Source organism: Centroberyx affinis, unplaced genomic scaffold (genome assembly GCF_046629955.1).
Source record: "Centroberyx affinis isolate AG114_WGS23_722 - 3 ecotype Tasmania unplaced genomic scaffold, CSIRO-AGI_Caff_v1 ptg004640l_1, whole genome shotgun sequence".
Taxonomy (NCBI): Eukaryota; Metazoa; Chordata; class Actinopteri; order Beryciformes; family Berycidae; genus Centroberyx; species Centroberyx affinis.
This window is the reverse complement of record NW_027282241.1, coordinates 150-24610: the sequence shown is the minus strand read 5'-3', so window position 1 is coordinate 24610 and position 24461 is coordinate 150. Positions and strand designations below refer to the sequence as shown.

Below are 24461 nucleotides of genomic sequence, written 5' to 3'. Positions count from 1 at the left end.
ACAACCACACACATTAACATACACACAGACACCGTCTCAGTCTCTGTCTTGGAGGTTATCTGAACGGGTGTCTGATTTCCTGCCAGGAGGGAAGTGTACCGCATCCTGCAGGAAGAGGGCATTGACCTACCTCGTTACGCCGTGTTGAACCGGGACCCCGACAATCCTGAAGGTCAGGACGGATTCTTAGTTTTTTGTTGAAAGAGTTGGATGCATGAACCCCACTGCCTTATGTAAATAAACTTGAATAAAGACTTCATTTCTATGGATAATGCATTAGATGTTGGGTGTACGGCTTATGGGGCCATGCAGGGCAGCAGTAATCTAATGCTGCATTCACACTGTGGCAGTATGTGGTAAACTGGCAAACCGGATGTTCATTGTTTTCAATACGAGAGCCACAGTAAACTCTGCCAGCACTACCGGAAACTGCCACATACCGCCTGCAGATAAAGCTTGGCAACAGAAGTCTAACTTTCCCAACTTTTGTCCTCTACTGTGGCGGGGAAAACCAAGCAAATGTTGACAAGTCAAATGGAAAAACCAAACGGATCTAGCCCTGTATTGTTTGTCCACCTGCTCTTCTCGTCTCCTCTTCCTATGCAGATAAAATTGTGAATAAACAGGAGAGATTCTTCTGTCCATTTTGGAGTCTGAGAGAAAAAAACCATATTTAATAATGTATGCAAAATCAAAGTAAATATTGAAAAGTCACACAATGCTATTTAACGGAACGTTTTTTTAATTACATCAGTGCATATCGAATGGCAATTTGCCAACATCCCACGATGCCAACTGGCTTGGCTTATTTTAGGCCATAGTGTGAATGCAGCATAAAAGTTAGAGAAGGCTAATGACCAGTAGGTCAGTGGCTCAAATCCTCAGATTCATTCATTCATACAAAATACAAACTTCTTTTTCCATTGCCCCTTTCATTAATAAATGTGTTGCTTTTAAGACCAAACACCTCAGTGGAAATAAGTAATTGACCTTTTCGGTTTAATGTGTGTTTTGAAAGATTTTCTAATTCCCCAACAAAATGAAAACCAAAGTCGTTGTGCCGCTGCAGAGTGTAACCTGGTGGAGGGGGAGGACCATGTGGAGGTGAACGGGGAGGTGTTCCCCAAACCCTTTGTGGAGAAACCTGTGTGTGCAGAGGACCACAATGTCTACATCTACTACCCCACCTCAGCTGGAGGTGGCAGCCAGAGGCTCTTCAGAAAGGTAAGTTTCCTAAAACAAAACTCTGGGGGAGGGGAATAATTTTGGCTGAGGCTTAGATCCAGAGCGAATTCCAATGAGGGGGAAGGTAAGGGTTCAGAGTGCTGCAGGGACTGAACCTGTGACCTTTTTGTAAAGATAGCCTATAGTCAGAGGCACATCGGTGACACAAAATACTATGTAGGAAACCCCATCCAGGGCTACAGGATTGGGTGATAAGGTAATGTAAGGTTTGGTTGCAAGTGCCTTTTAAATTCTCTTTCTTTCCGTTTCTCTGTCTCCTTGCTGTAGATAGGGAGTCGCAGCAGTGTGTACTCCCCAGAAAGCAGCGTACGTAAGACTGGATCCTACATCTATGAGGAGTTCATGCCCACAGACGGTACCGATGTCAAGGTACTGTGGATGAATTGGTAGAAGTGTATACCTTGAATAGATTTTGGCACCAGTGTCCCATGCTGATGAATCATGCAGTTCTCCAGTCCCCCAAATTCACAAATCACCATCATCTGTTCTGAGACGTTTTCTGTTTCTGTGTGTGTGTGTGTGTCTACTGCCTGTCTCTGTATGTGTGTGCTGGCGGTTCTGGTGGCGCCAGGTTTACACGGTGGGTCCGGACTACGCCCACGCCGAGGCCCGGAAGTCTCCAGCACTGGACGGGAAGGTGGAGAGGGACAGCGAGGGGAAGGAGATCCGCTACCCCGTCATGCTCACTGCCATGGAGAAACTGGTGGCCCGCAAGGTCTGCCTGGCCTTCAAGGTAATCTTCAAGGTTCAATCTTTAGTTCACCGATCAAGCCAGTCAGAAAACCCTTCTGGGATCACATCCACTATTGGACACTATTGGACATCTGTCTAAATGTGATAGATCTCCCTGTAAATAAAGAGTTAATAACGCATTTCCAAAAACACATACCTGAAGTTTATCATTCAATCTCGTTAAAATGTTGAGGATCCAGTTTGTAAATGTGTTATCATTTTGTTAACCACCAACCTAAGTTATCGACTATGCTTTAACAAAAAGTCCTATAATTTGTTTTCATTTGTGTCAGTGTTATTGTAAATTCGTATTTGAATTTGTCTTGATTATATTGGTGCAGAGGCATATCGGCACCAAACACATTCACACTGTGCGTCCTGACAAAAGATCTCACTGTTAATCAAAATACATGCTCATCTCCTCAAATGTTTACAAACAATATAAACAAACAAATACTGTTTACAGCTTCAACTCATGCTTAGCTGTTACATGTAGTCAGAAGTTGTTGCTCACTAAACCAGTTTTAGAGTGGGGAAAAAAAGTCTTGAATGTAAACAAAGCCATTGACTGAACTCCAAATGTGGATCAAACCTTTGATGCTCTTTTTGTCTGCATTACAAAGTAAACAAACCTTTACCTCATACAAAAGTAGTAGGTGAATGGGAGCTGCCAGAGGTATTTTGTGTTTATTAATACTACTACTACTATTACTACTACTACTACTACTATTTGCATCACACTGTTCTTACCAACGTTACAAAGTGCTGTAATCGGCAAACATTCAGCTGTTAAGGGGGATGGAGGATTTGTGTTGCTGACACTATTAACACCCACAGCTCGTTATGGTCGACTCAGCAAAATTCAGAAACCACACTGGACTCCCAACAAACAAATTAACAAGACTGCTACAGCATAATGAGCACACAAATCTGTTAATTTATAAGTTCATAAATGAATTTTCATTAGTGTCTTAAAAGATTACAGAGTTTTTGTATTATATTCCCACAGGCAGGTTGTTCCAATGTTTAGGGGCCCAGATGGCAAATGATCATTATAAAACAGATAGTTGAGTTGATAGAGTCGTGTTCAGAGCTGTTACCAGATGAACACACACCTGTGACTGTATAATGATTAATATAAATATTAATGTGCTAACATTTGAAATCACTACTCGTACCGCTACTTATGTGTCGCTTAGCAACCCTTTTTTCAAGACCTGTTCTGTTCAAGACCTACTGTACGTCTATTGCTCAGCAGAAAAATAACATTTAATTTTTACTGATAAAGAAACAGAGGATTTCTTGAACATTTGTTTTCTTTTCTTTTTTTATCACAAAAAGGTAAAAAATAAGAGGGACCCACACTCAAAACAATTCCATGCAAAGACGTCTTCTTGTGCTCTTTAATGAGTTTAGGCACAGCCAGGGGAATAAATACACAAATGTTTCGGCCAAAGCCTTCTTCAGTGTGTGATTTTAATCGGTTTCACACAGCTATCTACATCACAGAGACTGTGTTTGTTTTATAAAACCTAGAAGCCACTCGAGGCCGTGATTTACAGTGATCTCTGCTTTGCATCGTGACTAACAACGCCTCTTAGCATCTCTAGAATCACTGTAACCCAGTTCCATGTCTCATTCTAGCAAACGGTGTGTGGGTTCGACCTGCTCAGAGCCAACGGCCACTCCTTCGTCTGCGACGTCAACGGCTTCAGCTTTGTCAAAAACTCCATGAAGTACTACGACGACTGTGCCAAAGTCCTGGGGTAGGTGTCATTTAAACACTGACTGACCGACTAATAACTACTTTCCTACTGTATGTAATGGAATAAAAATAGATTTGATCGAATAGAATATTAGAATATAATTAAATACATTATGTAATTACAGACATAATGGAAGAAGCTTGCCAAACCAAAACCCTCATTTATACAAGTTGTTAGCACTACTGAAATATTCTGATAAGTTAAACAGAATTACATTGAAATATCAGACCAAAGCTCAAATATAAGATATACATGTTCATATATTAACTGATTTAAAGGCTTTCCTGTTTGGACAAGAGAGGTTTGACTGTATGCAGAATTTGCTTATTGTGATAAAGAACCTGTTATTTTTTGTGGTCTATCATAACTGCAGTCTCTGGCTTTCCGGGTCTTTTTCTGCTGTGGTTTTGAAGTTGAGATCGTCTTGAAGTAGTCAAGTTGTAATTTATTCATTGCAGCACTGGACAGCTCAGAGGATACAGTTGTCAGCTTTACATCTCAATTAGCTCCTGATTTATCACCTCTCCTTCCAGGCAGAGTAACTCAAGCTTTACGACTAAAGTCTCATAAATTTTACAGATAGAAAGTGCAAGGAAACTGAGATGTAGCTTCCCTGTAGAAATGGACAGTGGCATGGACATAATTCCTCAAGTGGCGATGCTCAAGTGGCTTAGTGTACAAAGATATAACCAAACGATGCACAGTAACATCTTGCCATACAAATAATAACAATACTTAAAGGTGCTACCTGTAGCATTTTAACATCAGTAAATCATTGGCACATTAATTTTAATATAACTATCATAAACAAATGAGAAGTTTTCCCCCTCTACCAACCTCTTGTTTATATGAAAGAGAAACCTAATGCGCAGGAGGGAGCAGCATCCTCTTTGCAACAGGAAGCGACAGGTTTATGGGAAATGTGGATTTTGGATTTTAATTTTGACGTGATATCTCAGTTAACATCTCAGACACCACTGGTTTGATTTTGACAAAACTCGGATGGATGATGCATCTTTGCACTGTGTTCCAGTATTTAAAAACACTGATTACACTGATTGGTTCAATGGGGATTCAGTAATTAAAGGGTCAAATCTTTAACTCAAATGTGTTATCTCAGACATCACTGGTCTGATTTTGATTACACTTGGAGCGTTGATGCATTTTGGCACTTGGCTCTGGCATTTAAAATATTATACTGATTAGCCTGATAGAGCTGGGATGCTATAATTTAAAGGTCAAAATTTCCAACTTTGAAAGGCCGTAACTGCTACAGCACCGATCTGATTTTGATGAAACTTGGAAGGATGATGCATTTTGTTACTGGTTAGCCCAAGGGGTTCCTGCATCATTTGTGGGCGACAACAATATTTACTTTGGCCTTGTATTTAGTTCTTCTCTTCTCTGAAAAGATTTGGTAACTCTATGTTGAAAAGTGCTATACAATTAAAGTTAATGTTGATTTCGTTGTTGTTTTTCTCCACCTTCCAGGAACATGGTGATGAGGGAGCTTGCTCCCCAGTTCCACATCCCCTGGTCCATCCCCATGGAGGCTGAAGACATCCCCATTGTCCCAACAACCTCAGGAACCATGTATGTACTGAGACACCACATATCAGCTGGGGAAAAAATGAAGCCTCTGTGATGTCTAATTTTGATTAATGTCAAAACGTACCATTTTTGAGTCCTTGAATTTCACCAAACAAGACCTTCAAAGTCATTGAAAAGTGTTTGCATTTGATTTCCAAGTGAATGTGGGAACCTTGGCCTGTAAATAAATAAGTGTGAAGTAGGGCATTGCCGAAAAAGATGCACATGCTCAGCAAATCTTCAGGAGGTAAATAATGGTTTGAAAAAAAAAAACTTCACACATCAACAGTGCTGACTCAAGATCTCTGAACAAGATCCTTTCACCTTCTCAAGCGCTGAGAGACTCGACCTTCGTGAACTGTGAAATCTCAGCCGCCCGAGGCAGCGTTCAGTGATGCTGTCGATGAGGGGTGATGAGTGATTTGAGGCTGGGTGAAGGTTAGCTGAGGTTGGGTGATGAGTGATGTGAGATAACTGAGTTGGTGTATTTTTCTCTCACCTCATCCCCCTCTCCCCTCCTCCAGGATGGAGCTGCGCTGTGTCATTGCCATCATCCGACATGGAGATCGCACACCAAAGCAAAAGATGAAAATGGAGGTCCGACACCCTCTGTAAGTCTCATGGTTCGGGCATTAAAATGTCTCTCCTGCCCTTGAGCAACACAGCGTTCAAGTATTCATGTTGTTATGAAATACTTTTTGGTATGATGTAAAAGATAAACATGAGGGTGTTTGATTTACCTTATCTTACGAGCGATAAGCCCTGTTTTGAGGCTGTGTAAATATCAGGTAGAAAGAATCACGTTGATTGCAACACTTTATGATATCTGAGGTCATATTCAAATAAACACTGAAGTGTGCAAAACGTAACAACCACCTTGCTAAGAATTAATTACATAATCCATGTCTTGCCCTGGTGACTTGGACATTGTGTATACAGCTCAAGAGTTTACTTTTTTCTCACTGGAGGTTTTCAGTCTTAGAGCTAGTATCTCAGTTTTCCTTAAAAAAAAACCTTATTCAACCTCTCCTAGTCTCCTTCCCATTAGGGCTGGAATGATATGGACCAAAAATCATATCTCGATATTTTTAGGCTGAATAGCGATACACGATATATATCTCGGTATTTTCTACGAAGTGTGCTAAATGTTCAGTTGTAAGTAGGGCTGGGCGATATGGACAAAATCAAATATCACAATATTTTTGACCAAATACCTCGATATCGATATTGCGACAATACTGTAGGGATGACTATTGGTGCTTTCACAAAATATTTCCACAATGAGATTTTTTATAAATAATCATCAGTAATGTGGATATAATGACTAAGTGGGTAAAGGCAAATAATAGAACAGCTAGAACAGTCTGGTAAGTTCAGAAAATTACATCACTTTACTGTAATGCAGCCTTTAAAACCAGGAAAAGACAACACTTATGCCATATTACGATATCCAAAATCTAAGACGATATCTAGTCTCATATCACGATATCGATATAATATCGATATATTGCCCAGCCCTACTTCCCATCCACATCTCCCATTGATGATTCAAGTGGATTTAATGGGTGAAATTGTTATGGGATCCGAGTTTTCACCTTGTCAGTCTATTTCATGAAAAGGCCAGGTGTTCATGATATTTTGTACACTTGTACATTGTATTTCTGTCTCTGCCTTCTTCTCATATTGACACCATCTCCAAATTTAACAGAGTAAAAAATATATATATGTGTCCATATTTCCTCTTACCCAGTTATTCTCCCCCCCAGTTATTTTTAGAGATAATTCAGCACATCAAAAAATGTGTTTGATGTTAAAAATATTTGCCATCCCCAGTCAAACTGCGTTCCTCAACCCTGCTTATAGCTAATTGACTCTCTGTCTGTCGTTCCCAGATTCTTTGAGCTGTTTGAGAAGTACGGAGGCTACAAGTCAGGGAAACTAAAGCTGAAGAAGCCAAAACAGCTACAGGTCAGTGAAGACTTTACTTGATTTTAATCTCTCTTGTTCCATTGACATTAGATCTGCCAATACTCTGGAGAGATTTAAGCGGCGTCTCAAGGCACATTTATACAGACAGGCCTTTACTAATGTGTGTTGTTGCTCGTATTGTCACTGTATCTTTTTATGTTTTAACTTGTGAAGTACTTATGTGTGTTTCTTGTATTTTCACTGTCTCTGTCTTTACTTGTTAGTTGTTTTTAACTTGCGAAGCACTTTGTGACACTCGTCTTGAAAGGTGCTGTACAAATAAAGTTTTACTTACTTATTTCTTTCTGACACTCCTCTTCCCCCCTATTGGTTTCCTCTTTTCATTGCCTCTTATACACAATCTTTTGGTTCATTATGACTCATTCCTGTTGAGAACAATGAACAATTTCAGACTGGATGCATTAATGCTCACGTATATAAGTATTTTGAACGGCAAAACATCATTGTGTTGCTGCCTAAATAGTTATACTTTGCTGTCTAAATGCACATAAACACTGAAAACATCCTGTCACTCTTTCAAAAGAAAAACAAAAACATCTTTCTCACTCTTTTCCAATGGGAATAGGTCTAGTGTCTCACATAGTATCCAGTCAGTATAGGAAACTCGCATAGTATCCAGTGTTTAGTATGGATAATAACATGAACCTCAGTTAAATCACAATAATAATAATGAGGCAGATTAACTTCCACTGCATGTTCCCAGGAAGTTCTGGATATCGCCCGTCTGCTGCTGGTTGAACTGGGCCAGCACACCGACTGTGAGATCGAAGAGAAGAAATCTAAACTGGAGCAACTCAAGACTGTCCTGGAGATGTGAGTGAGATCTCATGCACACACACACACACACACATGCTACACACACACACACACACAAACCATCAATCATCGCCATCATGTCATCGTTCTGTGCCATCATCCATCGTCAGTAGTCATCCACTCTCGTCTGCGATGCAAAACTCTACCTTTCAACACTCTGCAAAGGATCCGTCATCTTTCTCATACTCACAACCAGACACATGTTTACCTTGGAAGCGCTCCCTCCCTCCTGTGTCTCTAACTCTTTTTCTTTATCTTTTCTTCCCCCCTCTTTTTCTCCCCACCCAACTCCCCCTTCTTTCTCTCCAAAAGGGAATCCAGCTTGAATGATACTCAGTACGCACCCTCCTCTCCCTTCTCACTTTAAAGGATGAGGTTTTATCCCCCTCATTTTCTCTTACTCTACCTAGGCTGTGTGTACAAAATATTAGGAACACCTGCACGGTCTGTTAAATAGACTAGCCAGGTGAATCTAGGTGAAAGTTGTGGTTTTTAATTTGATTTTTAATTAAACATGAAGGGGAAAAGTAGCTGAAGGGGTGAAGACAGGTTAAGATGACAATTGAAACATGGGTTATGCAAAACGGGGATACAAGTCAATATTTGGAAGGTATTGCTAATGTTTTGTACACTGAGTTTATCATTACCATTAACATCCATTCATTTTTAGCCATTAACACCGGTCACATACACAGAGTTGGACGGCTCCAATGCTTACAGTATGTGTCTAAGTGTGTGTAGCAGTGTGTGCCGTGTTACTTTTGTCTGCATGTCATCCTGACCACATTTCACACTAAATCTCTGTCCTCCTTGCTCACTGACTTTCCCTTGATAGAAACACCTTCAATCCTCCTTCCCCCTGCCTACATTTACACTTACATTTCAGGCATTTAGCTGCTGCTCTTATCCAAAGGGACTTGGAATGAGTGCAACAGTAGAATAAGCTTAAATTCCTAGATGATCAAAATTGCAAGCAACCAAAAGTTAGGGAATGCAAGGTTCAAAACAGCAGTAGATATAAAAAAATATATATATTCCTGTGCTTTAAAATGATTAGGTATGATAGAGAAGTTGTATTTAAAGAAATAAAAGCCAGAAAGTAAATCAAGAATGGGGCAATTTCAGTGCAAGGATGGAGAGAGGGATATTAAGTATTTCCTGAAGAGACGTGTTTTCAGGTTATGATGAAAGCTAGGGATTGACTCTGTTGTCCAAACTAGATCATTGCGTAAAGCTCAAATGCATTTGTCACTGAAATAATACTGTTCCATATTTCGGAGATGGTGTAGCATCTTCTTTGTGTGGAGAGCTGGCTCAAATAGTGTTTGCAAACCCCACCCATCTGACACTCCAAATCAATGAAAACAAACACCAAGAATTATTTGGCAAGTGTTGTTTGATGTTTTTTTTTAAGCAAGGCACGGGCATCAACAGAGGGCAGCTAGGGTCAGTGACAATACCACAGATTGGCTGTCAGTCCAGAGCTATTTATCTTGACGCGGGGTCCATCATCATGTGGCTGTTTGAGGCGTCTGATCAGCTGCCTGTCCCATTACAGAACACTATGTGGCCATTAGCCTGTGGGATGTGCTAAATTCTTACTATAGCACAGCACACTGCGCAACTGGAGGGTCTTAGTGTGTGTGTGTGTGTGTGTGTGTGTGTGTCTGTGTGTGCGAGAATGACCTTAAGCATCACAGGAGGGTTAGCGTTTGTATTGACTTTCACCCTTCACCACTCTGAATGCAGCCAAAAGCCTGTCATGAGCCAAAGTAAGGTCAAGCACACTGAGTATTGGCTCGCGTGCACACACACACACACACACACACACACACACACACACACACATACACACACACACACACACAAACACGCTGAAAACATACTTGGAGAACCATCATAGCTACCTATATGTAGCGTAGCTGCAAAGCACTGACTGAGTGACTGAATTATCATCAAACCACCTGCTAATACTGTGTCCTTTAGTTGTGTGCCACTTGAGTCTCTTGAGTGTGTATGATTAGTGTGTCGGATTTGAAAAAGTTGTTGCCTTGTTCCATTCTGCTTTTAGGTTTTTGTTGGAATGAATATGGAATGGAAGTCAGATTCGATGTCCTGTCTAATGTGTTTTTTGTGAAATGTGTTGTTTAATATTGAAGCAAAGTTAATTAAGAGGGGAGATAAATGCCCTGATTCTGTTTGTGTGTGTGTATGTGCCTGTGTATGTCTGTTTCTTGTGTGTGTGTGTGTGTGTGTGTGTGTGTTTATCTCCACTCCCACCAGGTACGGTCATTTCTCAGGTATCAACAGGAAAGTCCAGCTGACCTACCTGCCCAATGGCCAACCCAAAGCCTCCAGTGAAGAGGAAGGTACAAATACACAGTGTAGAGGATATGAAGTGTGTGTGTGTGTGTGTGTGTGTGTGTGGCATGTGTAGGTCTTGGGAAGACAGATTACAAATAATGGATAACAGTAATCTGATTACAAACATATGGTAACTGTAATCAGTTGTATTTACTGCAAAAAAAAGGTGATCCCTTGTTGCAACTTGTTTTGAAATGCATATTTGAAGGGAAATGGACATTATAATTGTAAGCAATATGATAGATTTTAAGTTACATTATTATAGATATTAGAGTTTTATATTATAGAACATAAATTTACACATTGGCAGTCAAACTGTAAAGAGATGCAACTTTAATAATCCTGATGGGGAAGATGGATCGTTTCAGCAGCAAAATAGTAATGGATGCAGGATACAGAGACAAAGAAAAAACAAAATGAAAATGTATAATTGCAATATGAAAATATACCAAAAATGACACAATTTTTTAACTGATTATTGATACAAATACGGTAACGTAAAGTGAATACATTTTGAAGGTAACTTTCCCAACTCTTGCTCCAGACTCCCAGAAGGAGGGTCCGTCTCTGCTGCTGGTGCTGAAGTGGGGGGGGGAGCTGACGCCGGCAGGCCGGGTCCAGGCAGAGGAGCTGGGCAGGGCCTTCCGCTGCATGTACCCCGGAGGTCAAGGTACTCGCCTGAGACACACACACACACACACACACACACACACACACACACACACACACACACACACACACACACACACACACACACACACACACACAATGGCAAAGACATGTACATATCAGGGTTCCCACTGTGGCCCTGATGTAAAATTCCATGACTTTTCCATAACTAAGTCGGAGTGCTTCCATGACCTAAACATTTGCATGGAGTGAAAAGTCTGGTTTATACTACAGTTGGGCTGAAAACCACCATCTAGTGCAATAAATGAGTGAAAAAAGCTGTAAAATACATTCTGGTATTTCACTGTAAGCTAACCCATATGTAAAATTCCCTGATATTCCCTGAGAACTGATTGAATTCCCTGACTTATACTATGGAATACTATGGAGGGATTTCTGTGTCAATAATCACAAACATATGTAATAAAAAGACTAGAAATATAAATGGAAAAAGTTAAATAAATACTACAATCCACAAATATGTATTAAGATTGCTGAATGCAAAAAACAAACACAGATGTCTCTCCATCCACAAATAAATGATTTCTTACTACGTTTTGTTTTTAGGAAAGACGTTTCCTATACACCTCTCAAATTCCATGATATTCCAGGAATTTGCAAGGATGCACACACACATGCACACACACACAAACATTTTCACAGACATATTCATAAGAAAACACAGACATACACGCCTACACACACAAACATTATGAATAGATGTTTCCTTTCTGAAGGAAAACAAAAACCCTCACTCTGAGCATACAGCCCATTCTCTCCTCCCACACACACCTCTTTTTGCCAGTGATATTTCCAGCCCTTCACTTCATTCACTGAAAGCTCAACCACACAGTCAAATGTTGACACTGTGTACTTTACATACTTACATACAGCGTGCCAGAGAGAGAGAGGAGGAGGGGGGGCGGGGGTTGTTTTGACAAGCCATGTTTTCAAGCTCTCTGCAGCCACCATCTGTTTTTGTAGCATTCATTATTACTTTCATGGACGTGATGCTTTAGAGAATCAGCTGCTGTCAATCCAACTCAGTGATAATGTCTAATGATCCCTTACCAAGCTGTTATTATCGTCTTTATGGATGGAGCTAACATGCATATTAAAGTCAGATCTGGCTTGAATTGCTGTAACATTGTATTTTAATTTTAGTCATTAAAGGTGCAATGCATTTTAACATCAATAAATCATTACAGCATCAACTTGGAGACATGGGTATAATAACCGTAAACAAATGAGACGATTGAGATGATTGGCAATTTACATTGTGTGCCACTGGGTCGGATTTCGTGGAAAAATCTGCTGTTCTTCCAGTGCTAACTGAGCTAAAGCTTTCAGTTTCTAGATATGGCAGGTGGTGGAACGAGTACAAGAACAGTAGAAAAATCACTTTCAACTTGTTTATCCTCCTCGATAGAGCAAAAGGGAAAACAAACACACCCGGAGTGTGGGGGGGGGAACAAGTAGCAACATCCGCGAAGCAAAGAACTTAATTCTGAGAAACACCAACACTAACAATACCTCTGACGTGAGAATCGTCTCGACCATGGTCCCATTTGTTTACAGTAATTATACCGAGGTATCACAGTTGATTGGACAATGATATATTGATTTTTAAAAAGACTGCATGTATCACCTTGACCCTCTTATCCAGAGAGAAACACAATGAGTAAGCAGGCAGGGGCTCCATGTTTGACAGGATACATAACTGTTGATGCGCACCTGACTGCTACAGGCCTCGAACCTGTGACGCTTTGGTTTCAGGAAGGTCTGTCTCACCACTTGGCCACCTTGCAAAGCTTTCTTTCAACTTAGCAATACCTGTATGTCCTATGTAGATCACCTTTTTAGGCTTTCCTACTTAATGCTTTATCCTTCGTAGTGCATGCAGTACAGCTCTCACACCAATGCCCAGCAACCTGAAACTGAAGCATAACTGAACGTGGATGCAATAGTTGGATGTAGTCTATCCCCTCTTGCTTCTTTTTTTTATGAAAAGAAGGCTATTTTCTCATCTCAGCCATTGTTTTGTTCCAGACTACCTCTTTCTCTAGCACAAGTTGTGTCTATTAACTCTGCTCTTCTCTTCTTACCTGTTGTTGCTCTGTAAACTACTAGCCGGTAACCGCCGGTCCCTTGGCTGCGAGTCCCCTATTGACTGTGGTAAGAGAAGGGTTTCCTGGATCTCGCTGCTCTTCCATTACTACATCACTTTCTGCCTCATTTACCGCGTTTGTCATTCCATTCACTAACGTACTCTGATTTCTTTTCTCATCTCATTTTGATTTCATTTAATTTAATCCGGCGACTCGTCCTGTCTGTTCTGCATCAAGGTTGCTGTGGATTGTTTGTGTCGTCGTCGATGTTTTTCCCGAGGTGATCCGCCGCTGCAAAAGTTGTTTGGTCACCTGCTCATACATACCCCAGCAGCTAAAGTGACTGCAATTTTGGAGCTGCTGAGCTATCATCTCGGATCATCTCACACTAATCTTGCTACCATTTTTCCATGGATTCTTGAGATGTTGTTTGTTTGCTGAAAGCCAGTCTAGTTTAGCCAGGATTAAATCTTTGACTGGGAAAGGGAGGTGAGCCCGGCCCCTTCTCTTTCTCTGTCAAAGCAAGACATGATAACCTGATATAGTCATGGTACAACATCAGGCTATCTGGCTTTCCACTAAAGAGAAATGCATGAAGCGAAAGTGTGATTTGATCTGGCTAGGCTTGTTTTTGTAAAGTCCTTCAAGAGATGGTTTTGTGATAAATAAACCTGACTTGACTTGACTATGCATCCACATACTACAAACCATAAGTACATTAATTTGCATTTAGCACATTAATAGACGTTTCATTTTCTCTCTCCAGGTAGGTGATCTGAAGTACCTGATCTCATTTTCAGGGGAGCTGTCTTAAGTAATTTACTCAATAACATCTATTGCCTCACTTTCAATTCATTGTGTTCATAGCCTAAACTACACTATTAAGTCAAGTGAAACGAGCCATTTAAAATCTTAAAAAAAAAACATTTCAACCACAGTTCCATTATGAAGAAAACACATTTGAACTGAAAGTGATGTTGCGCCAGCCCAGGTGCCGGAGTGTATCATCTGTGACAATTTTTAATGGAAATCCTTGGTACTTTTGGGTACAATCAACACCCCGTTTTATTTTTTCCTCTTTTCTTTCAATGTCTTCCCTGACTCGGCTGTTTTCCCCCGTGAAAAAATGATTACATCTTATTCGTACAACCATTATAGTTAATGTTATGTTGTTCCACTGTGTGTAAAATCTTCCAGGTGACTATGCGGGGTTTCCTGGCTGCGGCCTGCTGCGCCTCCACAGCACCTACCGCCACGACCTCAAGATCTACGCCTCTGATGAAGGCAGGGTCCAGATGACAGCCGCTGCTTTTGCCAAGGTAACTGTGTCCCTTTTCCCATGGCGGCCATTTTGAAAATTTGGGGTGGGAAACTCTACCTGGAAGATTGGCATAAAACTAGAGTTGCTTCAACACATAAGTGAGGACTTCAGATAGTTATCAAATTAGCTAGCAATCTTTGGAACAACACCTACAAAGACTGCTTGAATTAAGCAGGGAGGTTATCTAGCTTACCAGCTACTAGCTAGCTATCTAGGCTAGATTTTGGTAGCTAGCTATAGGCCTACTGGGCCAAATCCTTAAAATCTGAACCTAGATCCCTCTGTCTTCTTCTGTTTCTAATGTTTTTCAGTGGGGAAACTGTGAAATGATAAATGTTTTTCTGCTTCTCGACATTTGCGTGATTTGTGCATCTTGGTAAACAACAGTAGGACATATCTGGGCTGTACTGGGTAGAGTAGGAATAAGGTCATAGACGTTAGAAATGGTCATGTGGTCTTTAAGTGGTATACATATAGATGATTGCAGAGTGTTAAATGCAGACAAAGTCCTAATGTACAGTAAATGTCATTGCCTAAGCCATTGGGTGCTTTAGGCGGCCCCCATCAGTCTGTTGTTTTGCATACATGAGTTTGCATGCTGGAATGTTTGTGTATATGTAGGGTGTGTGTTTGTATGTATACAATTGCAATTGTTTAAATCTCTGTAGATATCTTGTATTTTGCAGCATTGTGCCTCTTGAAAACAAGTCATGTAACAAGTCAGGCAAAATGCCAAGTTATTTCACCCTAAGGGCCCCTAAGCAGCAACTTAAAAGTATGGGAAATTAATTTCAGCATTTCCAGGGGTTAAAACGTTTTGAAATTGTGCAAAAAGTCTGTAAAAACAAAAGCTTTTCCATCCAGATACACCAAGGACTTCACATTTCATGAAGCTGTAGATCAGTTAAGAAAGTAAGGTGTTGAAAAAGTATGGAAATTTGAAATGTAAAATGAGTGACAACCCTGATTCAGTTTGAATGTAACTTGTACAGATTACATCCAATTTACCCTTACAGCTAACGAATTATAGTATAGAAATGCCACTCCATAAATATCATAGTAAGCAAAAACCGCCACTCTTGACTGCTTACCCATGTAGATTATCATGAGACGTTAGATTGCACATTGGATTAATTTTGAAATCTTTAAAAATGTTAAAATTAGAATTAAAACACATTGGAGTGCCAAGCACCTGTCCTGTCTGTGTCTCCTATTATCAGTAACTATTAAAACTTATGAGCTACGTTAAGACTTTTGCTTACAAAATAGTTATGTTTTGAGGATAGAATCATAGAATCAAATGTACATGAATCATTCTGGAGTGAAACCTTTTTAGGACGCCCTCTTACTTGAGTTTGCTGCCCTTTGACTCCATGACTTTAATTCAGATTCTGTGGTTTCTGTGTAGGGTCTGCTGGCTCTAGAAGGGGAGCTGACTCCTATCCTGGTCCAGATGGTGAAGAGTGCCAACATGAACGGACTGCTGGACAGCGACAGCGACTCTCTGACTGACTGCCAGCAGAAGGTCAAGGCCAGGCTACATGAAATCATGCAGAAGAACCAGGAGTTTACACAGGAGGACTATCAGAAGGTAGGCTATGCTTCAAACGTGAAACCCTGAAAAGAAAACTGCAAAATCACTGCATGTGATAAGATACCTGGTGCCACGTCATGCCCGCTTGCGACATTCTGATAAGGCTCCACAAGTTCAATTCAAACAGTTTGACATGCTATCTTCTCTTTTTTTTTGACAAGTCTGCACACCTCACATCTTTCAACTAATCCAAGGAACGGTGAATATATGGTTATGCAAGTCGACTGTAATTTGTTGCTCTCAGGATATAGCTTATGGAAAACTTTATTGGTGACACTTAAGAGATACAGCAGGACCTCACATGTAGTGCAAAGGGACAGTGGAAGACACACAAGAGACAGTAAACTATACAGTACATGCATACTGTAAAATAAACAAATTCCTACTATCTCTCTCTCCCTAGCTCTTATTCCTCATTTCCTTTCTCTACTTTCTCCTTTCCTTTCCTACTGTCTCTCTTACATGATCATTTTAGTGTCTCAGGAATATTTTGTGCAATCTGTCGTCAAAGAAAGCACTATGTCTCCGACTTCATACTATTACTAATAGTATTAGTAACTTGTACTATCGGCAATGGGTGCTTATTCTATTGCTTCACTGAAGTCGCTCTGGATAAAAGCATCAGCTGAATGATTAAATGTAAAATGTAAAAAAAAAAAAGCCCATGCATATAATGTCAGTATAAAGCTATTTAACCCCTTAGTGACTATGTTGCTTGTAGTATAATGTTGTCTGTTCCCCCCATTGGTTCCCAGTTGGCCCCGACAGGAAGCCCGTCGCTGGTCAACTCCATGAAGCTCATAGAGAACCCAGTCAAGACCTGTGACCAGGTGTACGCCCTCATCCAGAGCCTCACCTCGCAGATCCGCAAGAGACTGGAGGACCCCAAGTCTGCAGGTAGCCTGAACCTACAGTATATGGGCTCAAGTGCAGAAAAGATTGAAATATTCAACTGCATTTGGAGGACAAATAATAAAAAAAAGTTTGTCCTCTGATAAAGTCTAGATACTGGGTTTAGCTGCAGGTTGTCTGGCCCCTATGGGCTCCCTGTGTCAGACAGATGCAGAAAAGATTAAAATACTTCCATGTAGTGAACTGATAAGTTAAATATATTTTCTGCCACCATTGGGGAAAATAACCTTTTTTTAATTCTGTTAAAGTCCACATATTTCAGTCCAAGTTTTTGACTTTTTATGTATTGTTTGTCTAGTTGTGGATGAAAATATATTTTTAGTTAACTGCATGACCTTTTCGTCTTCCCTTCAAGTGTGTTTAGACTTGGATTCTGTTTCATACACTTCTTGAAAACATGAAAAGTTTGTTTTCTGTGTTTTGACTTACTCTTAATTATTGGAGCCTGTTACTTTCGCACTGTTAGCAGTGTTACCTGTGTTCTCTCTTATGTTATAAAGTTATCACGTCTTCACATTTTACAGTCTGATGACAGCAGAGGCTGCCAAATATATAAAAGTCAACATGGCTAACATCATAACAGCATGGTTTTCCCACTTAGCCCTGCCTTTCCATGTGTATCTACATTAGCTCCACCTGCTGTCCAAGCTAAAGCTGGAGAGATACAGTATGGTTAGTTCTTGTATCTTTATCTGAAGGACGTATATTGCATTACATAAACTCTTGGGATGACCTCAAACGTTTTATTTTGTGGATTCACATGGGTTTAAATGTCGCATGATGGCGAACAAAGATATTTTCACATGATGTTTGTCTGTGTGAATTTTTTGAGTATTTCAGCTTTATTTATCCTGCTTCATATTTATACATTCCCACCTGAGAACTGCCAATTATAACCAGTCATTTATTGCTTGCCACTGGGCAGCTGCACTGGAGCAGTGGGGGGTTAAGTGTTATCTCGACAGTAGTTATTAAGGTAAGGGAGAGAATTGCTGATTCACTTTCCCCACCCTGATTTTTTCCCCTGTTGGTCTGCAGATGCTAAACCTTCCAGTCAAAAGTCCTGCTGCCTTTCTAACATTCAGGCTATTTAGGCATTTAACCAATCCTCCTTTTAAAGATCATCACAGTCAGTCACCCCTTCTTTCTCCCAGACCTGCAGCTTTACCACAGTGAGACCCTGGAGCTGATGCTGCAGCGCTGGTCCAAGCTGGAGAGAGACTTCCGCATGAAGAACGGCCGCTACGACATCAGCAAGATCCCCGACATCTACGACTGTGTGAAATACGACACGCAGCACAACGCCTCGCTGGGCCTGGAGGACACGCTGGAGCTGTTCAGACTGTCCCGCGCCTTGGCCGACATCATCATACCGCAGGTTAAAGGAGAATACTGCTGTCATGTAGAGTTATAGCCCGTTTACTTCAGGGTGTCCTGTGCCCTGTCTGATATACTGTAGTTATATGACACTGTACTTTTTAATATACAGGGTTCCTACTGGTCACAAAAGTTTTGGAAATATCATGGAATTTTAAGAGGTCTATCCCAGACAGGGAAAGTAAGTAAGTAAGGAATTATCAGGGAATTTTACAAATGTATTATGTTAGAAAAATATACCAGAATGCATTTTACAACTCATTTCACACATGTATTGCATTATATGGTGGTTTGGAAACCAGACTGTTTACTGCTTTAAGATGAGATGAAACTTTATTGATCCCTGTGGTGAAATGAGGTTGTTGCAGCAGAAAAGGTAAAACCATTCAGCAGTGAAAAGTAAAATGGTATATTAGCAAATAGAATATAAAGTAGGCAGTAAAAACAGTAGAAACAATAAGAATAGGGAAAAATAATAAAACAATATACGCAACTTTTGTGGTTTGTGAATGTTGTAAAAACAACATTCACAAACCAGGAAGGGATAAAATTTTTTACTTTTTAACTTTAATTATGGAAAAGTCATGAAATTTTACATCAAGGCCACCATGGGAGCCCTGAATATATGCTAAGATGAACATCTATCTATCTATCTATCTATCTATCTATCTATCTATCTATCTATCTATGGGAGAGAGAAAAATACAATGAATAAAACCTATTTAAGCTTAAAGATAAAGTCTTCATCTTACAAATGCAGACATTCTATTTTATAGAAAGAATTCTCACCATGTTGACTATTGACAGATGTTTGCAGTTTACAGATTTGTAAATTTACAGTCCAGTGCAACCGATATGCACATCATTAGCTAGTTAGTTCATCAGATTTACAGATGGTAGTATCGTATGAGCAGAAATGTGTCTAGAAATATGTGCAAGTCATGTGCAAAGACTCGGATCAGGTTGTGCAAGCAGGGCAGAGTCATCCAGAGCGGAGTATAAGATCAGGGCATTTCCCGGTAATCCAGAGCGTTACATAAATACAGTGCAGTGTGACCAGACTTCAACACCTTCCTGGTTGGCTGAGGCTGGCAGATGCCAGTTTTATTGAATTATCATCTGTTATAGTTGGTGCTGCTGTCCTCTACCAAGGTGTCTAGTGTGTATAAACCTTTGCAAGGCTTTTAATTTATAAATCTGTTGTAAAGTTGTGATTAACCCTTCTTTAGAGTAGGGCTAGCTATAACTCTCAGCTAAAGTCAGGTTTTGCTTTCACTTCACAGAAAGCATGAGAGTGAAAACGCAGGGTGTTGATAAGATAATATGGATCTTTAATGATCCCTATGGGGAAATTAGGAGGAGCCCAGTTAGGTAGGTTTAAAAGAAAGCACTCAGGATATTAGGGATTGATTACCTGTTGATGTTACAGAGTGTTCGCAGGTCATTTTAAAGGTTATTGTTATATGTTTTAAATTGCTTTATGCAAGGCCTTAAAAGGTCTTAAATACAGTTATATGTTGCTTATGAGTCTTGAATGCGGTTTCAGAAGTCTTAAAAAACGTATTCTCCGCAGAAATCTCCCTCGTTGCGCAGATGCATACTTGACTCTTTTTGTTTTACTCTTCAGGCTAATTTTGGGGGTGAAATGGGTCTTGAGTTTGACCTGAACTGGCATTAAAAAGGTCTTTAAAAGTCTGGCGCTCCCGTTTCCTCCCACAGTCCAAACACATGCGAGTCAGGTAGATTGGAGACTTTAAATTATCCATAGGTATAAATGAGAATGTAGCTCTTGTCTGTCTGTTTGGATCAGATCTGTCCAAAGTATGCTGGGATAGGCTCCAACCCCCCATGACCCTGAAGAGGAATAAGCAGTTAAAGAAAATGAGTGAATAAGTGAATGAAACCTGTAGTCACCCTGTGTTAAAATGGCTGTTTGCTCCTCCGCACCATGCAGGAGTATGGCATCAGCAAAGCAGAGAAACTGGACATTGCCCAGGCGTACTGCGTTCCTCTGATGAAGAAGATCCAGCTGGACCTGCAGAGGACCCATGAGGACGAGGCGGTGAACAAGCTGCACCCGCTGTGAGGCCACAAAACACCACGGAAACACACACATATACATTTTTATATATACAGAATGTGTTTGTGTGTGGTTATACAAGTCCCTGGTGCCATGTTGGGTGTCATTTCCTGTCCTCTGGTGTCCAGGTATTCCCGGGGGGTGATGTCTCCCGGGCGCCACGTCCGGACGCGCCTCTACTTCACCAGCGAGAGCCACGTTCACTCCCTGCTCAGCATCTTCCGCTACGGAGGACTACTGGACGTACGTTACGGTTTTAAACTCTTTTCTTATTTTGTTTTCCATGGGTGATGATGTACTTTCCCTCTGGGTCTGCTATTGATGATTTGCTAGAATAGGAACTGTTATTTCTCATTATCGGTGGCTTGTAATGTGAGTGATCCAGGAGTGGAAGCTTTCTGCTGTTGCACTAATTGAAGAGAGCAGCAGCTAAATTTCTAAAATGTAAAATGTGTTTTCGTTTAGAATGGAAACACTTTTTTGGGAGTTGAAGAAAGCTTGGTAGGTGTGGCTTATCCATTTGTGTGATTGTTTTTGCTTGTTGTTGCCAACAAAGGCAATTTTCCTGTTTGGTCGTATACAGTCATACACAACATATCTCATACAGTGATACACAATACCTCATGTACATAATTATAAAAGGTTATGTGCAATATTGCCTCAGTGTTTTTTAAATACAGGCTTAACCTCTGGCTTGACAAGGGAAGAGAATGTAGAATTGAATGTTGCCTTGCGCTTTTTTTTTTGGTGTTGTCATGTTGATTCTTTTTACTTTGTGTCTTTGCATATTATGAAATGTTGTATTTGGTGTGTGTGTTTTATAAATGGTGTTTTTGCATGCATGTGTGTATGTCCATGTTTGTGTATGCGTTCATGTGTGTGTGTGTGTATGTGTGTGGGTGTCTATCTGTGTATCAGGAGGAGAAGGACCAGCAGTGGAAGCAGGCGATGGACTACCTCAGTGCTGTGACTGAACTCAACTACATGACCCAGATAGTCATCATGCTGTATGAAGACAACAATAAGGTCTGCCTGTTGAATAAAGCCTCACTGTACAGTAGAACGAAGCAAACTGAATGAAGAATTTATTTGTTCTGTACCCTCTTTTCTATTCCTGTCAGTCGCCTACTCATATTCTCTCATTCCTACTGCTGCGGTTTTATTTATAGGTTCCTTTATGCCTGCTGTCTCTTATATTTGTGTGTGTGTGTGTGTGTGTGTGTGTGTGTGTGTGTGTGTGTTGAGCAGGACCCCTCCTCAGAGGAGCGTTTCCATGTGGAGCTCCACTTCAGCCCAGGAGTCAAAGGATGCGAGGACGAGGAGAACGTACCTCTCGGCTTCGGCTTCCGCCCAGCATCCTCTGAGGTGTGTGTGTGTGTATGTGTGTGTGTGTGTGTGTGTGTGTGTGTGTGTGTGAGTTTGAGTGGAGTTTGTGTGCCTGTATCTACATTTTTTAGAGTTGCATACATTTTTTAGGGTTGCAGTTTTTAGGCATTCTGAAGCTGTGCACATTCTTTTGTCTACGAATCAAGAGAAAAGTCCTTCATTATATTCAAACTGAGCAAATCCTTAACATTAGAATCTCAACAGAATTTTATTCAACATCTGCTGACAGTTTTGACGAGTGCTGAAAAGAAAATCACACAGAAGTAAAAGTCCACATGCAGTTAGCGCTATTAATTGCAGTTACAATATTGTTCTTTTTCAACATCATGCACTTCTAATGTGGATACTTACTGTGATAGATTTTTATGACCCATCACCATGGTACTGGTAGGCGGGACATTATGTCTTTGTGTGTGTGTGTGTGTGTGTGTGTGTTCTTGTGATCACAATAACTCACGAACAGTTTGTGATAGAAACTTCACACTGACACCACAGGAATAGGTGACCTGATTAGCTTTTGTAGCACCTTCCTGCATACATTTGCATAGTAATGAGGTTAAACTGATTTTCTTCAAACTACTGTAACGCCTTAATGCTTTAAAAGACGGAGTTCATATTAATACCACCCATGTGTTGTGTAAAGGCAAATATGTTGACAGAAATATTTGCTAATTCATCCATTAATTATTCCCTCACTAGCATAACTGGTTATGTTTAATATATTATCAGTTCAAGTGCTTCTTGTTTGTCCATGCATATGTGTGTGGATCTGACTGTATATCTGAGGCGGAGTCTCCATAGCTGTCATTCATTTCCTTTTTGTGTTCTCTGACCAATCAGAACCAAGACAAACAGCCCAATCAGGGCAGTCTGGAGGACCTCTCCCAGGACCAGCCTGACCAGGCACTTCCTCTCTCTGAGCCAATCAGCATCCAGAGGAGATCCCCCATGATCCGCAACCGTAAGACGGGCTCCATGGAGGTACAGTACCAGGCCGGGACTACTAGCTTTAATACCAACAGTGTAGCAGCAATAGGCAGAACATATAATAATGTTAGTATATGATTGGCTGCAGATGGGTTGTGAAACTTACCTACAGCTCTACCTATAAAGGACCACATCTCCAACATGAATATACCAAAATTAAAGCTGCACTAGGCAATATTGCAAATTGGCGACCCCACATGGCAACAAGAAGTAACTGTTCACATTTTGAGGACTTTAATACCCAGAAGTCATGTAATGTAACATCAGTAAACTAAATTCCTTCTTCTTGTTTTGATTTGTCACTTCCAGTGGGCGGAGAAGATTTCTCACAATTGACCATATCCAACAGCAAAATTTAGTTTGGTTTAGTTTAGCAAATCTACCGTGTCTCACTTCATGAGGATGGGACGCTCTTTTCTATTTCAGTCCCACTGTGTGATTTAGTCTGATAAGACAGATGTATTTTTACATAAAAATCTTGCCTAGTGCAGCTGAAATAACAAGCTTTATCCATAACGGCAGTATTTCACTTCCTAGTCTCTGGTTGTGCTCTTTGCTTTGTTCTCTTTTCTTTTACATCCAAGCCTTACTGTTTTGTTTAAGTGAATGGGAGACCACAGGTGTCCAGCGTAGCTTGTGGTGATTTACTGGGGCAGCTGTCTCAGCCTTAACCCCTGGTCTCCATGGCCCCACTCAGGTCCTCTCTGAGACCTCGCCCACCCAGTCCTCCAAAGGCACGTCCTACCGACTCTTCCCCTCGTGTTCGCGCCAGTCTCCTGAGGTCAAACCAGCCAGTGGCCTAGGTGGGCACCTCCTTCCTGGTGTGTATGTATGTTTGTGTGTGTGTGTGTGTGTGTGTGTGTGTGTGTGTGTGTGTGTGTATGAGACAGACAGAGAGAGAATTTATGCCAACCACAGATACACTGCCATCACCGCACATTTATCTCCGTCTTTCATCATTGAACTCCCACCTCTCTCAAGCCCCAGCTGTGACTTCTCCCTCTCCCTCATGTCCTACCTCTCTCTGTCTCTCTCTCTCTCTCTCTCTCTCTCTCTCTTGTTCTCCCTCCCTCTCTCTTTCCATCACCCTCCTCCTCCTCTCTCTCTCTGATGGTTGCATAGCTTCCATGACAGCACACCAGCAGCCAAATGGGCCGAGGTCCAAACTATGTAGGGAAGAGGTCAGCAGAGAGAGTTGTGTTCAGGGTCTCTGATGTCACGTACCGCTCAGAGCCGTACAGATATCACCACTAGGTGATAAGGTGACAACACATGTAACAGAGTTGTTTCTGTCCCTTATTTCCAAGATGTCTACAGGACAGGGAACTAACTTCTGAGGATCATTACAATAGCAGACTTTGAAAAATAGTGTTACCCAAGCCCCCAGACGGGTTTGATAACTATATAACAGGTGCCATTCCAAAAAGCAGTACTGTATATGCATTGTGGAATTAAAATATAGGCGATTAAATCCCCTAAAATGGAAGGTCTCAAGATGGCCTATAACTTTAATAACAATATTATT

At 40.8% G+C, this 24461-nt stretch overlaps 1 protein-coding gene across 1 annotated transcript in view; it reads left to right on the top strand.

Moving 5' to 3' along the window:
- The window catches only part of LOC139665642 (inositol hexakisphosphate and diphosphoinositol-pentakisphosphate kinase 2-like), a gene marked incomplete at its 3' end in the record, with an annotated part of 39490 nt that extends 15733 nt beyond the window's left edge, over positions 1–23757 (top strand). Inside the window, exons 5-26 of the mRNA XM_071544724.1 lie at positions 87–172; positions 1070–1224; positions 1513–1614; positions 1817–1978; positions 3622–3743; positions 5235–5336; positions 5858–5944; positions 7226–7301; positions 8026–8135; positions 10422–10507; positions 11047–11172; positions 14477–14598; positions 16009–16191; positions 16950–17091; positions 18261–18484; positions 20438–20565; positions 20692–20806; positions 21029–21064; positions 21482–21589; positions 21812–21928; positions 22790–22930; positions 23634–23757. Of these exons, the coding sequence (XP_071400825.1) occupies positions 87–172; positions 1070–1224; positions 1513–1614; positions 1817–1978; positions 3622–3743; positions 5235–5336; positions 5858–5944; positions 7226–7301; positions 8026–8135; positions 10422–10507; positions 11047–11172; positions 14477–14598; positions 16009–16191; positions 16950–17091; positions 18261–18484; positions 20438–20565; positions 20692–20806; positions 21029–21064; positions 21482–21589; positions 21812–21928; positions 22790–22930; positions 23634–23757 (2654 nt within the window). The remainder of the gene's footprint in view (positions 1–86; positions 173–1069; positions 1225–1512; positions 1615–1816; positions 1979–3621; positions 3744–5234; positions 5337–5857; positions 5945–7225; positions 7302–8025; positions 8136–10421; positions 10508–11046; positions 11173–14476; positions 14599–16008; positions 16192–16949; positions 17092–18260; positions 18485–20437; positions 20566–20691; positions 20807–21028; positions 21065–21481; positions 21590–21811; positions 21929–22789; positions 22931–23633) is intronic.
- Positions 23758–24461: the final 704 nt, after the last annotated feature.